Source organism: Artemia sp. Qi Xiang Cuo, chromosome 2 (assembly GCF_049724085.1).
Source record: "Artemia sp. Qi Xiang Cuo chromosome 2, ASM4972408v1, whole genome shotgun sequence".
NCBI lineage: Eukaryota > Metazoa > Arthropoda > Branchiopoda > Anostraca > Artemiidae > Artemia > Artemia sp. Qi Xiang Cuo.
In genome coordinates this window covers 90,609,402-90,625,838 of record NC_142795.1, presented here as the reverse complement: position 1 = coordinate 90,625,838, position 16,437 = coordinate 90,609,402, and the positions used below count along the sequence as shown (strand labels likewise).

The 16,437-nt window shown below is 36.8% G+C and overlaps 1 protein-coding gene across 1 annotated transcript in view; it reads right to left on the bottom strand.

The window, feature by feature from the left end:
• Window positions 1-1,399: 1,399 nt before the first annotated feature.
• The window catches only part of LOC148955788 (glycoprotein endo-alpha-1,2-mannosidase), a 59,690-nt gene continuing 44,652 nt past the window's right edge, over window positions 1,400-16,437 (bottom strand). Inside the window, exon 4 of the mRNA XM_089104244.1 lies at window positions 1,400-7,374. Within this exon, the coding sequence (XP_088960370.1) occupies window positions 6,939-7,374 (436 nt within the window). The 3' untranslated portion in view covers window positions 1,400-6,938. The remainder of the gene's footprint in view (window positions 7,375-16,437) is intronic.

Sequence of the window (16,437 nt, the reverse complement as noted above, 5' to 3'; positions counted from 1 at the left end):
TCTCTTTAAACTTTATCTACAGCATCTCTAAGTCTGAAAGCATCACCATACAAAGTAATTGGCTACCAACGGAAACCAAGCTAATGTCTAAAAAATTACCGGTCATTCTTATCACCTTCTTATAAAGAAGTTTAATCAATGTTTCCCTAAAATTGCAAGATACTTCCCCTTTTAAAAAAAATCATATTCATAATCTTCAGTAACTTCTTTCTAACTTCGCAAACCACCATATTTCAAACACTTATTTACCACACTACCAGCACTTGACACTTAGTTAGTTTTTAATTCTTTAAGTACTATCTCTAACTCTTCTTGGCAAAATTATTAATAGTGGAATTAACTTCACTGATAAAGTCACAGATTAGCCGCCCTATCCATATCACCTGTAAACATATAACACTCTATAATGTTTTTGGAGTATTTAAGACTTTTGCGACTGAAAAAAACGTAGGCTTTATCCCACTTCGGGACTAATGGTCTAGATGGCCCGCGGTTAAAGATCAATACGGATATATAGTCTACTAAGGTATGGAACAAACCTAATTTCCAGAAAGCAAGGATTGCACAACATGTAGCAACTGGTTATCTTTTGCCCCCATACACCTTTTTTCATTTGTTTATCGGCTTTAAAATTTCTTTTTAACAAAATTTTGTTTAACATTAGTGTTTTACACAAAATTGTGTTAATTTTTTCATTTAACGATAACAAAATTTCAGGCATTTATGCAGACATTTGTTCCAAATGGGGAGGGTACATTCATATTTTTCCTAAACAAACAGGAAATATTATTAACACTCTTAGCATACTAAATTACAAATCGTAGAACTCCCCCCTTCCCACTTAGTACATACCCACTTAAACTAAAAAACTCAAAAAAAATAAGAAAAGATAGGACAATGATTTAATAGCCAGGTAAAAAAAGAGACTCCAGTGAAAGTATATCGACCGAAACCACCTTAGCCGTCCTCAATGAAAGAAGAAACAGTAATTAAATCTTCTTATTGCTGTTGTACTGAGAATGTGACTTCATTTTGATTTTTTTAGGTTTGTTTTTTATTTTGTTTCTTCGGCTTTATTCTTTTTGCTGAGGACGGCGGTCATGGTCTCTTTCAAAATATTGCCATTTTACTTAATTTTGTACTGGCTGTGCACTATTCTATTTTGCTTGTCCTACGTTTCCTCAATTGTCATGATTAGCCAGTGTTGGCCGACAACTTAATGAAGCATTTTTCATTTTACAGAAGTATTTATTCCAAAGTAGACATGAGATAATACAAACTCACAATTTTTTAACCTAAATTTAAGCCTTTTCAAAATGCAAAAACATTGTTTTCTAATTAGAAAACTTCTTTGTTGTATACTTCCTCTTACCATCTAAAGGTATTCACAAACACCGAGTAATAACAAATCTGTTTATTAATAAATCACAAACGTCCCGTGCAACAATAGTAATATAAAAATTCGAGTGAACAATAAAAAGAAAATATCCTACTTTGGCAGCAGTCTCAATAAAAGACAATGTAACAGCCTTCATGATTATAGTGAGTGGTGGAGCTACATTTTCAAATGGTTACTTTTAAAATACGCATAAAAACAGGGCAACCGAGGAAGCGCATCCAGGCATGTAGAAGTTACTATACCACAGGGGGGATAAATTAAATAAAAGTGCCCAAAATAGTCAAATTATATAACAAATATAAGAAGTTATATGGGAAGAACCATAAAAATTTCGATATACCTCAGGGGGCGATGGCCAGATAAAGTGTAATGGGCCCAATCGCACCCCGCATTACCATCATAATGAACAAAAAAAGAGTTTGAAACTTAAAGCAAATTGTTCTTGACTATAAGCGATAAATTAGGAATTGTTCAAATAATTAAAAAAAATATTTATCTTAAGTTTGCATTGCTGGATGAGATTTATTAAGGTTATTATTATTACAATATATACATAGAAAACTGATGCCCGTAGAAGTTCAGGGTCAAATTTATTAAATTTAATCAGGATACTCCTATATTAGAATGATTTCGCAATACGTATGTAAACTACTATGCAGGTATATTTTATTTAAATATTTAATATATAGCGAGGGCCCCGCAAAAAAAAAAATGCAATTAGCCCCCGCACCTATTTAATCAGGTCATACTTCTGTCCATTCCATGTTGCGTCCAAGACATTCTTACGCATTTGGCATCTCAATCACAGAGAAAACATTTGCTTGTAAAAATCCTGTGGCTAAAAAAATTTCCTTTATTTTTACCGGTTTAAAATCTCACGTGGGGTAGCCAATCAGGTTGAATTTAAGTTTTCGTTCTTCTTTTTCCTGACATATCTTTCTCATAGGAGGTATTAAAGCTAATCAGTGTTTAAAAGGATGGGTTGCTTGTCTCTCCAAAAATAAGGAATAATGTGATGAACCCATAAGAAAATGAGCTACAGACATGAAATAACGAAATAAAATCTTACAACAAAAAAACACGTAACTACAGGACGTCAATCACGTAACTACAGGAAAGTAATCTCTTAGTCCAGCTGTCAACACCTGATGTACAACTCTCTATTCATAAAAAAAGAATCTTTATCTTGCTCTTTACCTTTATTTGAAAAAAAACTCGTTTAACAAAAAAATTCAATTCCTATTTTAATCGAAATATATTTAATATTTTTAATGAAATTAACTCGTTTAAGAATTTTAAAAATGAAGAATTTGGGGATGAAAAATCTACAGAATGAAGCAAAAATAATCAAATAGATAACCATGGGGTTGCATATGAAACGTTTATGCAACCGTCTGTTAATTACACATGGTTTTTACTCTATATAAATTTTGAGACTTTAGCAACAGACAAAAATAAGGAATCTCTTGACTTGTAAAAAACCTCTTGACTAAAAAATGAGTAAATTTTTTTCGCAGGCTTGAAATTTCTTAAAGGAGTTGAAAAAACAATCAGTTTTATTTAAGGCAGTCATTTATCTCTCCAGAAATAAAAATAACGTGTTTGGCGTTTGGAAAGACGTCACAGATATAAAACAATGAAACTAAAGTTCACTTTCAATCTCAGAACTACAGAAAGTAATCTCTTTGGTCCAACGGTCAATATCTGCTCCGTGACTCTCTAAAAAACTCAAACGAAAAATCATACGAAACTCAAACGATTTTGTAAGTGTTTGAGCCCGAGACTTGCTACAAAAATGTCTCTTGACGGCTGAAATGAACACACCGCTCCAGAAAACAATTAAAATGAATGGTACTTGCTAATTATTCGGGACACACTCAAGAATTTTGCTCTGTAAGATCTGAGAAAATCGGTTTACCTCTCAGCAATCGGTTACAATTTGCTTAATTTGAGTGAAAAATAATGCGATGTAGGTATATTTTAATTAAATAATTAATATATGGAGGTGGTTAGGGGTTAGGTATTTAATATAATGCGTTGTGGGTGGCCTACTTTCCATAATTCTTTGTCGTAGTATCAATAATTTTATTTCTAAAATATTATATTGTCATCATATTTGATATATTTCATTAGGATTAACCGTACTTCACTTCTTGATTGTGTTCCGAATAATTAACAAGTGCCAAAGGAATGATAATTAAATGAATGCAACTATTTTACCGGGTATATTCCAGAATAACATCGGGTATATCCCAGAAAACCCGATAAAAAAAAGTAAAATGTTGCTATGTACTCACATATGCATAAGGAACTAGAAGGCTTGCGCCGTTTTACTTCTTATGGTGTCTTAGAAGGAGGTTTTAATTTTCCCTCAGTTCAATTTAGGGTCATGACTATGACAAATAGCTCATGATCACTATTAATAATAGGATTCTCGAACATACGCTTTAATATAAAAACCAAATAGCTTAAAAGAAAGTAAGCACGCATTCTAAGAGGAGGAGGATGTCGCAGGGGAGGATCCAGAATTTTTTTTTTTTGGGGGGGGGGGAGGTTGATCCGATACAAAAAAAATTAGGGGGGGGGGTGCAAAAAAAGTTGATCCGCTAAACTTGCATTAGGAGCAAGTTTAATTAACGCAAGCTTGAGTTAATTAAGTAAATTACACTACTTTAGACTATGCTAGGGGGGGGCCTCGCCCCCCTGGATCCACCACTGGGATGTCGGTATTGAAAAGCAAAACGAGTCAGCAAAACGTACAACTACAATAAATTCCAGACTTCGGCATTAACTTTTACCTTTCTTGAATACAATAAGCAGTGGAGTCAAGTCACGAGAATTAAGGGTTTGGGGCAAAAACGCATTTTTCAGAATCTAGGGGGATATTTTTTTCAATTTGTCAATGAAAATACTAGAAAAGACGTTGTTCAATTAAAATGCCTGAAAGTGGTTTCAAAATATAAAGCGGGGGGGGGGTATGGCGGAACAAATATCCTCTCTCCCCGCCAATTTAAGTCACTGATAATAAGATTGATTTAACAGAGAGGAACTATAAGGTAAGTATTGCGACATTTCTATTTACACCGATCTGCCCCACTCCGTAAACTTACACGATAATACAATGCCATTGAGACCCAAGACTGGACTTTGGCGACTATTTTCTCCTTACCAACTCTTTGACCCCGTATATCCTGCTTTTCTTCTTCTTCTTTTAGCCATGCTGAATCAATGCAAAGGAAGTTGATGGGCCATAACCCTGGGTATTGGAAGCGAAGAACTGTGCGCAACATCCTCTGGTCTTCTCTTGGGATTACATATCTCTGGTTGTATATTATAAAGTATATTTTCGCAACGTTATGAGATCAGATCCCTTTTGATTTGTAATTTTCTATTCCATGGAAACAGAAAAATAAAAATCTGGGGCAAAATTTTGTTCGATTTTAAATTAGATAAAAAAAAATTATACAAATATTACAAAAAAAAAATTAGCATTGGACCCCAATGAATCCGTTTTTCAAAGAGAGGCGGTCATACCAGAGTAGGCTATCCAGTGTTCATTACAACAAATTCACTCAAAATGTTCTTTCTGTAATTTCCCGTTTGTATGAAAGATATCGAACTGTTAACTCACTACTAATATTTCTACTACTGAGAACTCACTGCAGCCAAAAGTCCCCTGAGGCCAACACAGCTGCGCAAACTCGTCTCCCCCCCCCCAGTCTATTCAAAGCCGCACACGGGCCCATTTTCTTTAAACCGTCTTACTCTTTCCATACTCAGAGCGATTAGTTTACGGTGGTCTTTTTTAAACAATGACTAAAATAACCTCAAAAATATAACACGGCATTTAGTAATTAATATACTATGTATACGACAGACATCTTTTTTTTCGTCATTTTGAAATGTTTATAAAGGCAGTCATGTGCACAAGAGTTTATTTTGGGTGAGAGTATTTTTTGTTGGGGGGGGGGAGAAAAAATTGAAATAGACAAAAGACCAGGCATGTTACGTCAATAATATAAGAAATCTAGGGGAGAATAGTGGACCCTATCCTTGTCTACGTGTCGGAAAAAGGGTATAATTTTTCCTCACTGACTAAGATAGATAATTTGGTACTCTTTTACTAAACGGACTCTTTTATATAAGGCAATGCAAACCAGTCACCTAATAGACCGAGACGCGGAATGAAAACAGGTTTACGCTGCCTTCTGGGATATAAGCAAAGGCAAGAACTGTATTTAAATTTTTTTTTTTTGGGTTTGGGGGGGGGGGAGGTACCTAGGTTCGGTTTCGTATTTAATATATGGTATGCTTCCCCCCCCCCCTAATGTGCAAATATATAGCCCAAACTTGTTTCTAAACTATTATATATTCATCCTATTTTATTTTATTTCATTAGCATTAACCAAACTAGCACTATATAAAAGAGTCCGTTTAGTAAAAGAGCACCGATAATTTTTTCTTAATATAGGTAACAAATGCACCCACTTTTCCCCCCTATAAAACTGAAAATTCATATTAAGTACCCCTATGCTTACATTCTACAGAAAGAGAGGACACTTTTCAAATAACGTCTAATGCTCAAAACTTGCCAACTCTTTGGAAAATTTCGAGTGGGTAATCATGAGATAAGAATATAATTGGCACAAGAGCATAAAACAATAAAAACAATGTCAACTAAAACCCAAATGTAAAAATATTAGTCCCAGTGGCGTAGCAAGGGGTTCAGCCATAAGGTGCAGAAATCAGGTCTGCCACAATGTACCCGTGACAAGGGCTGCCTTATTCATAATGGTTAATCAATCTTCTACGAAACAAAGTTCAAAAGAATTTAAGAAAACTGATAACTGGAATTATAAAGTCAAATGAAAATATAGAAAACGGGTATAATATTTCAAATAAGATAGTGAAAAAAAAAGAAATGTTGAATAATAAAGGTCGAAATATTTCGACTTCACGTCTGGTAGCCTCCACCAACGGAAAAAAATTACACAGAACAGGAAAAGCAAAACAAAAGGAAAGGGTAAAACATGAAAAAGTAAAGAAAAGGAAAGCAAAACAAAAATAAAAATGAAACAAATGAAAAAATGTTTTGTTTTTCCCTTTTCTTTACACGTTCTGTGTAATTTAGCTGATCTTTTTCCGTCGATAAAGGCCACCGGACGTGAAGCCGAAATAATCGAACCTTTATTTATTATTAAAAGTTTTTTCCACTATCTTATGTGAAATATTATAACCGTTTTCCTATATTTTCATTTTTAAATGAAAAAGCAGTGTGGTCTCGGACAACATTTAATTATAAAACCAAATCTATCGTCTCAAAGAAAATTTAACGTTAAAAAAAAAGAAGTTGTGTTTCCGTTTCCATTTTCACATACAAAATAGTAACTTCAGAATTAGAAAAGGGTAATAAGACTATTCGGTAGCCCTACAAAATTGGCCGTCTTGTACAACCCTTTACAAGCTATTAAATAACCCAAACAGACCCTTAGCTAATTATCCCTTAGGTAATCACAACTTCTTCAAAACAACCAGAGATTCATAACTTTGTTTTGCTATCATAAAAATCACTCACAAACTCCCGAGTCGTATCTAGGTAGAAAGTAGAATTCTTAGGACTGTAGCTCATGTACGTACGACCATGGGCAGCCTTTTCTACAGCCGGCTCAATCTGGCTACCTTCGTGCCATTCATTAAATGAAGTTACTGAGATCCATTTTGGCAATGAATTAATCGCTGTGTTCCACGCAGCTTTATAGTATTTCCCATTCTTCCTCCCTCTAGTGTTGACTCCGTTCCATGGTCTTACCTGGGAGTCTATATAGCCTGGCCCAACAGATGGAACAAAAGCTAAAGAATTCTGTCGTGCAAAACTTGAGAGGTCTCTCCAACTTTTCCAACTTGAACCGTAAGTGAATCCGTCAGCAGCAAAATAAGTATAATAGCCATCAAATCCGGCTTTCTTAATTTCAAACCTGAAAGCAAAAGGGAAATTTTATTTTTTCGTAGAAAGCATACCTAGGTTACTCGAACTATAAATATCGTTCTCAGGACCAAATTTACCAATAGACCCACTAGGCCCGGGCCTAGGGGATGCGCAATCCCAGGGGGCGCAATAAATTATCACCGAGTGATTTTTTTTTTCTTTAGAAAAACTGGACTCCGTGATTTATCGTCAAAGTGCCAGGTGCACTCCGCCGCCGCACTGTCTATTCACAGAAAAGTGATTTTAAACATCACAGGAACTCTGTGGCCATTTATAAACTGTCAGATGTCTCCCAAGAATGGCAGCTGAGCGTTCGCTGTTACCTCTCCCTTTCATTACTTTTGGCTCATCAGTTGCGTTCTGATCAGTGCTTCCACTATCCCCGGATTTTCAGGATTTCCCCAAAACCTCGCAAAAACGCTCGGGCCTAGCAGCGTCAAAGCTTTAAATCCCGCCCTGATCGTTATGCTCAAAATGAAAGAGCAATTTTTTATTTTCATAATCTAAAGTACAAACGACATTAAAGGGGCAAGGGAAAAATCTTTTCCAACCTAAACCATATGTGAATCCGTTAGCAGCAATATAAGTATAACATCCATCAACTTCACCTTTCTGCATTATGGGCCTGTTGTAGTAGATGATTCTGACCGCTTTACTCAAGTGGTCAGCATAAGACAGATCTGTGGAGCTATGCAGCCCTAGAAGACGTAAAGATTTGACCTTAATAATAGGTTCACCTTTGAAAATTGTCTTGCTCTTGTAATAAGATGACCTGCTGTCTCACTTGAGTTGAAATTAATTTGTGAGGCATTCACCAAAACCTCCGTCCTCAAAAGATCAGCCTGAAGTTACAACTAGATTTTTTTGCCATAACTATTTTTGTAATTCTTATTCGGGTCGTTTTATCGTCAGAAAAAAGCTAAACCTTGTTTACTGGGTTCTTGCCTAAATCGCTCATAAACAAGAGACACAGAGCTGATCCAAGTATACTTAGTTTTCGCGTTGGAATTAATCTGTCACACTTTCACCCGTGCCTTTATTCTCATAAGATCAGCCTGAAGTTCCGAATAGATTTTGCTGGGATTATTATTTTTGGAATTTGATACAGATCCATGTACACAACAAAGAGAATCATTTTATTTACTAGAAGGGTTTTTCCGCCGTCCCAACAAAAAACTGTTAGCAAACAATTTTCACAACAATAGTGTTCCCGCTGTCGAACTAAAAAATGTTAGGCAACATTGTTAGAGAATATATTTAACAAATCGAATACTTGTTGGAGAAAATCGTTGGAGAATTTAAAGCGAAATATTTCTATTAGCTTACAATTCTGTGTCCGCCACCCTAACAAACACATTTTAGCTAATATTGTTAGATAATATTTGGACGACCGAAAAATCCCTCAGGTCCTTTCCTAAATTGTTTATAAACGGGATAAAGAATTGAGTCAAGCATACTTCCTTGTAGCACTCCAGCGGTCATCTGGTACTACTTTTACTAGGTGGTCAAATTTTGGACAGTACTGTTTATCAATTAGTTATGATATAAGATAAATTTACTATTCATTTAAACAAAAATGTTTTTAAAAGAACGTTTTGTCATAACATTAATCTACATATAGTAACTCGCATATATATAGCGATATATATATATATATATATATATATATATATATATATATATATATATATATACAAAAGGTAAGAGGAAGGTAAAGAAACGGTAATAGACTTTGACTCTTAAACAGACGGTCCTGACTTCCGTTATTCTGGTACCCGGGCTCGACTCCCATTGGGCCATACCTCAGACCTGGTAGGATTGTGTTGTTTTTGCTTCACATATTCGTAGGCTAAGATTGATTTTCAAGGAATTTTTCAAATGATCGATTGGAGAAAATTTAAGAGAACACTGCACTGAAACCGAGATTGAAAAATGCCTCTTTGACTCAGAAAAGATATAAAATTACACAGCTAGTTTTGCTTTTCAAAGGTAAAATAATATATAAAGAAATTTGAAAAATTGACAGGGCAATGGTTCAGGCAAGAGAGCTACAGGAGACCTTTGGACCCCCTACCCTCGCTCCACCCAAAATTTTGTGGTATTTGTGTCTTTTCCAATGACATCTTGGATATTTCCACATAATTTCCTATTTTTTTTACTCAATGTTGTGTCCTCTCAAAATATCAACCCCTTCAAAGATTCATGCGTTCACATCTGATCAACTATATACACAGGGGGCCTTGGGCTCCTCCTAAATCTAAAAAACAATACTACTTCCCATGATTTTCTCAATTTTTCATACATTTATCCATTTTTGTTTTTTTTTTGTTTTACCCCTAATCCTTTTTTACATGCGAGTCCTCTAAAATAAATACCAACACACCTGATGCACACACAAGAGTTATAATACGAATGTAATCGCAGCAGCATCTAGAAAACTTGATGCAACACAAAGTCGTTGTGGAGTCAATCTAATAAGGGTAAAATACAATTTATTTTCCTGTATTCCATGGTTTGAGACTGAAGACTCCAGTTTCTGAAATTTTTGTATTCATCGATACTTTAATTTTTTGTCAAACAAACTTGTGTGGAATCAAAAACTAAAACTGTATAGCATTTCTTTAAATAACACTAATAATACTACTGCTTACAATTCACTGCAATTCACCGAGCAGCCTATGGCCAACAAAGCTACACACACTCCTCCTTAAACCAATCTTTTAGAAGATTAACCTTTTACCCCCTCAAGTGTAGTTCCAATTTCCTTTACATCCTTTCTTATGACCTCTTACTGCCCCATATGGGGATAACCTGATTTTCGTTTGGCTTCAGATGGATGGTAAAATAACATAATTCTATCTGACTAAGTTCATTTCAAGTTCATTTAATTTCTCATTAAATCACTACAAGACAAAATAACACTTGTAAAATATGAATCAATGGAAAAGAAAATATTTACAGAGGGTGCCTACACATTGAAAGACTATCTGGTATCTTATAAAACGTCCATATACATCCACAAAACGACCTGTCATACGATAATCCTTCTTTACAATGCTCCAATAAATCAATCCTTGCATATGCCTAGAATTGGGGTAACTGATATTCCGTCAAATACCAGCTATAGGAAAAATTAAACACTATTTGTGAAATATTTAGTGAATAAGAGTAGCCTTAAATTTGTAACCAACAAGCTCAGAAACTATTGAATACCAAGTTTGGCGGAAGGAACCATTTGCGAAACAAATACTTTGTTTGGTTCAGGACTACAATGCTACAATTACGACCAAAGAAGGCCTATACGAAGCGTTCATATTTTTGGGCAATTGAGTGATTAAAGACAGAGCGTTTGTACTATTGACCCAATGGAGTGGACACACAGCGCAAGGATTCTTGATCAAAAAGTTGCAGAGATGGAGTGTATGTACTCCTTACCAAAGGGACCAGAAGCATTGCTGATCAAAGGGAGTCCAAGACGGAATGTATTAATTTCTAGCCTAGGGGCTAGAGACAGAGTTTCTGTGATGTGGTTAGAGATGGAATATACGCACCATTCCCCGAATGACCATTACTGAAAAAATGAGAATCATATTTATTTGTGCGATGGGGGAGGGGGCGGTATAAGGGAGCATGGGCCCAAGGGTCTCACTTTGGACGCTGTTGTTCCAATGGGGTTAGAGAGGGATCGTACGAACTGTATAGCAAAAAGGTAAGATTTAGAGATGGAAGTACACAATATGAACCAAAAAGAGTAAGTACGGATCGTACGCAGCGTTTAACTTTAATAAGTCAGCACCAACCATGAACTTCGATAAATTATTTTACGTCTGCTATAGCATCAATAAATCAAATAAACCTTCTGCAGTAAACGCTATTTGGGTCAAAGTGCAGCCGAGACTGCAAAAAAAGTAACCCAAATTCCCAGCAATAAAAAGCATACACACAAAAAAAAATATGCTGAGAATTACAAAAATATGCGACTTCAGCTCTGTTTTGTGCATTCTCGCTAACATTTCTTGGAATTCAGGTCAATTCCTGCAATCTCAACTGTAATTTGTGCAATATCGGGTACAAGATTTTTGACCTTGGCAATATTTCGATATTTCTAGATTATCTTTTTTTGAATGAAAATCTCGGATCTAAAGTTGTCATTCTTGCCTCCAAATAGAGAAACCTTGGGTCCACAAAAGCCTGGTGACATTTACTCAATATTGTGACATTTTCTACATCGTTGGTTCCCTTTTGTCCTAAATTATGAAAGATACCTTTTTTGGTATTTCCAATGGATTTTGTCCTGTCCCCCACATTTTCATGAATTGACGTTCGTGGAAAAGGAATCAGTCCCCTTGGCAAAGGTGACATATTATTTATATATCAACTCGATATAGATGGAATGGTAGTGTGAAACAATAAATAAATTTTTACACGAGACTGGAAAAACCAAAATACTGCTTCACATTTATTGGCCGCTTATTAAGAAGGTAAATGTAAAACTTATAAAATATATTGTAAAATAAAAAAATTGTAATTGTAAAAAATTGTAAGATAAAAATAACAATTTTACAATTATAAAATTTTAAAATACAATGTGAAATTTAAAATAAAATAAAAAAAAGTATAAATGTAAAATTTTTATACAAATTTTTACACGAGATTGGAAAAACCGAAATGCTATCTTCACATATTTGAACGCTTATAAAGGAAGTAAATTGTAACATAAAAATTGCATAATTATAAAATAAAATGTAAAATGTAAAATGGAAAAGTCGAAATGCGTGTTTCAAAGTTTCAATTGCTTGTTAAGAAGGTCCACTTGTAATATGATATGTTTAGAACAGACACTCCGATTTCAAACTACTTCTAACACCAACATATTTGGGAAATATACCAAACAGGCATGGGCGCCCATTAGCTGAATTCCAGGGAGGGCAAACCTCGTCTAATTGACACTTTTAATGCTATATAATAGAAATCTCAGAAAAAAAATATAAAAATAAGGAAGCATCATTCAGCCAGGGGGGTGGCGGGTGCCCCCCTTATGGGCGCCCATGCAAACAGGTCAATAGAAACTGAATCGTTTGAGGGAGAGGGATGTAAATATAATTTTCCCCAAAGGGGGTCCTTTTATCTTTCCCAAAGGCGGTCCTTTTACATAATACCATTTTGAATCACTGCAGCAGAATTGCAGTTTAAAGTTTCGAAGTTGCAAGGCACAAAATAGCAAATAGTGATATTTAAACGAAAATTAACAAATAGGCAGCTGCCTTGCAATTCTGCAGATGTCACCAATCGATGTAGGGATGCAAATTTTCGTTGTACGGTGAATTTAATTCAAAATTCGTAATTGCCACGAATGCGGTTCAATCTTAGATGGCCAAAAAACGATCTCCAAGCGCGACGTCTAAAGCTGAATATTTGAGTTGGAATTCACTCAAAATTGAAGGAACTAAAAAATCGATTTAGTAAGAGGCAACAGCCTCTTATAGAAAATTCTTAGCAACAATTCTACAGTTGTTTTTCCAACATCTAAACAAGAATTCTTCTAAAGATATGCTGATAAAATAACGCTGTTGGAGAAAATTGTTGGTGGATTTTAATTCAAAAAAAAAATAAATCTAAAGAATAAATACAAAACCTACAAAATCCTTCAAGTTGTTATCAAACAAACGCGAAAGCGCAGGTTCTTGTGGACAGATGACCTTCAGTTCTTCAAAGGACAGATGACCTTCAGTTCTCGTCCTCGTGAAAAAGGACTATATTTCTATGCATAGCATTTTCAGTGCTCTGTTCCCGAAATATACTTTTCGAAAATTGTTATTTTATTGTCTTTTTGTTTCAGTTGAGTTTCATTTCTTTCTATATCATTTTATTGCTCTACTCCTGAAATATACTTTATGAAAATTATTTAGCATTTTTCAATAGTATTATATAGGGTGCTACCATTTCGACTAACCGTCACAAGCACTAAACGTCATAAGATCTAACCGTCAGAACCACTAACCGTCATAACCTCAGTAGAGATGACCCTATTGATCGTGTCGCTCACCCCTGCTGCCACCTACAATTTAGTTTAATACTGACAGGAGTCCTTATATGGGCATAGAGTCATTAGTGAGAATGATTGCGTAATCGGTCAATGACCTCTTTCTCCAGGTGTGTTTTTGGCACGCTCTTAGCGAATGTCAATGTTGTTGTTATTGTTTCCGAGGCCAAATGTCAAGGTCAATGTTGTTTTGAACAGTCATTTGAGAGAACACGTGGTTAATGGGGTCAATGTTATTGTCGTTCGAAGCAAAGTTAATGACACGTACTTCCTGTTCGAGGCAGATGTTATGATCCGGAAATAGTATTTGTTATTGTTATTCGAGCCAGATGTTATGAGGTTCACGGAAACAGTTAATCACACTTCCTTCCTGTTCGAGACAGATGTTATGATCCAGAAATAGTATTTGTTATTGTTATTCGAGCCAGATGTTATGAGGTTCCCGGAAACAGTTAATTAATGTCTGACAGATGACGTCAAGTTAATTAATGTCCTTGCATTTCCAAAGAGAATTGTCACCGAGAAATAGTTAGATCACACATGATGTCATGATTGATTGATTGACACGAAAGGGGAATTAATTTGTTGTTCTAAAGAGAATTGATTCACGAAAGGGAAATTAATTTGTTGTTTCTAACAAGAGAATCGTTTCCGAGCAGACGTATTGATCTTAGCGCGCGAAAAGGTTTCCAAATAATTTGAAATGCATTGACGCAGAGATGCCAAACAAAAGGAACATGCCGAAATTCCGTTTAGGGATTATTTGGGCGAAACCGTTTTAGCTATTTTATGGAACTATTTCGGCGAAACAGCTAGAAACATTTTAAAAGGTGATTTTTGAAGAGATTTTGGAGGAGGTTTTGAGTGTGGTCGTTATAATACACAAGTTGTATTTTAACAGTGTTGTGAGGTCCTCTACCCCAACCCCAAAGGCGTCTCATACCCCACCCCAACCCCGAAGGAAGCCCCCGGTCCTCAAAGGCCCCCAAGCTCTCAAAGGGCCACCGGAGCCCCCAAAGGCCCACCCAGACCCCCAAAGGCCATCCCCGGGTCCCCCAAAGGCCCATCGAGCTCCCGAAGGACCAACGGGTTCCCAAAGGCCCTCCACCGGTCCCCAAATGTCCCCCAGGCCCTCAACTGCCCTCCCTGTGCCCCGAAGGAAGCCCCCGGTCCTCAAAGGCCCCCAAGCTCTCAAAGGGCCACCGGAGCCCCCAAAGGCCCACCCAGACCCCTAAAGACCATCCCCGGGCCCCCAAAGACCCTCCTCGGTCCCCAAAGGCCCCCCAGGCTCCCAACTGGCCCCCGGACCCCCAAAGGCCTTCCCCCGGCACCCAAAGGTCCACCGGACTCCCAAAGGACCAACGGGGTCCCAAAGGGCCCCCAGACCCCAAAAAGGCCATATCCGAGCCCCAAAGGCCCTCCCCGGTCCCCAAAGGTCCACCAGACCCCCAAAACCCCACCCTGTGCCACAAAGGCCCACCCCCGGCCCCCCAAACCCCCCTCGAGCTCCCAAAGGACCAACGGGGTCCCAAAGGCCCTTCACTGGTCCCCAAAGGTCCTCCCGGCCCCCACCTTCCCCCCCTGACCACCACAGGCCCCCAGGGCTCCCAAACGACCACCGGGCTCCCCAGGGCCCACCCCCGGTCCACAAAGGTCCCCCGGGCTCCCAAAAGACCCCTCAATCCTCAAGGGCCTCCGGATCCCCAAACGCCCTCCCTGGGCCCCAAAGGTCCTCCCCCGGTCACCATACATGCACACAAAAACTTACACACACACAACACAACACACACACACACACACACGAAAACTTACACACACATGAAAACTTACACACACGCCAAAACTTACACACACGAAAACTTACATACACACAAAAACTTACAAGCACACAAAAACTAACACACAAACACACAAACAAACACACAATAAATACACAAACACACACACAAAAAATCACACACACAAACTAAAAAAATTACAAACACACAAAAAATTACACACACACACACACAAAAAAAATTAAACATTAAAACAAAAATACAAACAAACATTCGCACAAAAACTTTCACACACAAACACAAAAAAAACACTTAAACACACACACACACAAGAAAACTTACACAAACAAGCCAAAACTTACAAACACAAAAACTTAAACACACACACACACACACAAAAGAATAAACATGAAAACGAAAACTAACATGCACAAAAAAAATTAAATGCAAACAAAAACTAACACACACAAACACACACACAAAACTAACAAACACCAACAAAAAAAAACTCACACACACACACCAAAACTTACACACAAACAAAAAAATACACACACACACAAAAACTAACACAATAACACAATAAAACACAAACACACACGCACAAAACTTACACACACACACACACACACTCACAAAAATTAAACACACACACACACACACTAAAACTAACACACACACGCCATAACTTACACACACAAAAACTTACACATGCACACGAAAACTTACACACACACACACACGAAAACTTACACACACACGCCAAAACTTACACACACACAAAAACAAACACAAACACACACACACCTAAACACACACACACACTAACACACACACACACACACACACACACAAAAACTAACACATGCACACTAAAACTTACATGCACACAAAAACTTACATGCACACAAAAACTTACACACACACACACACACAAAACTTAAAAACACACACACACACACACGAAAACAAAAACACACACGCCAAAAATAACACACACACAAAAAAACTGACACACACACACATACACAAAAAATAACAAATTAACACAAAAAAACTCAAACACCCGAAAAAAATCTTACACACACACACACACACACGAAATCATACACAAACAAGAAAAGTATTCGCAAAAATAACAAATAGACACACACACACACACACACACACACACACAAACTTACACACACACACACACACACACACACAAAAACTAAAACAACCAAAAAAA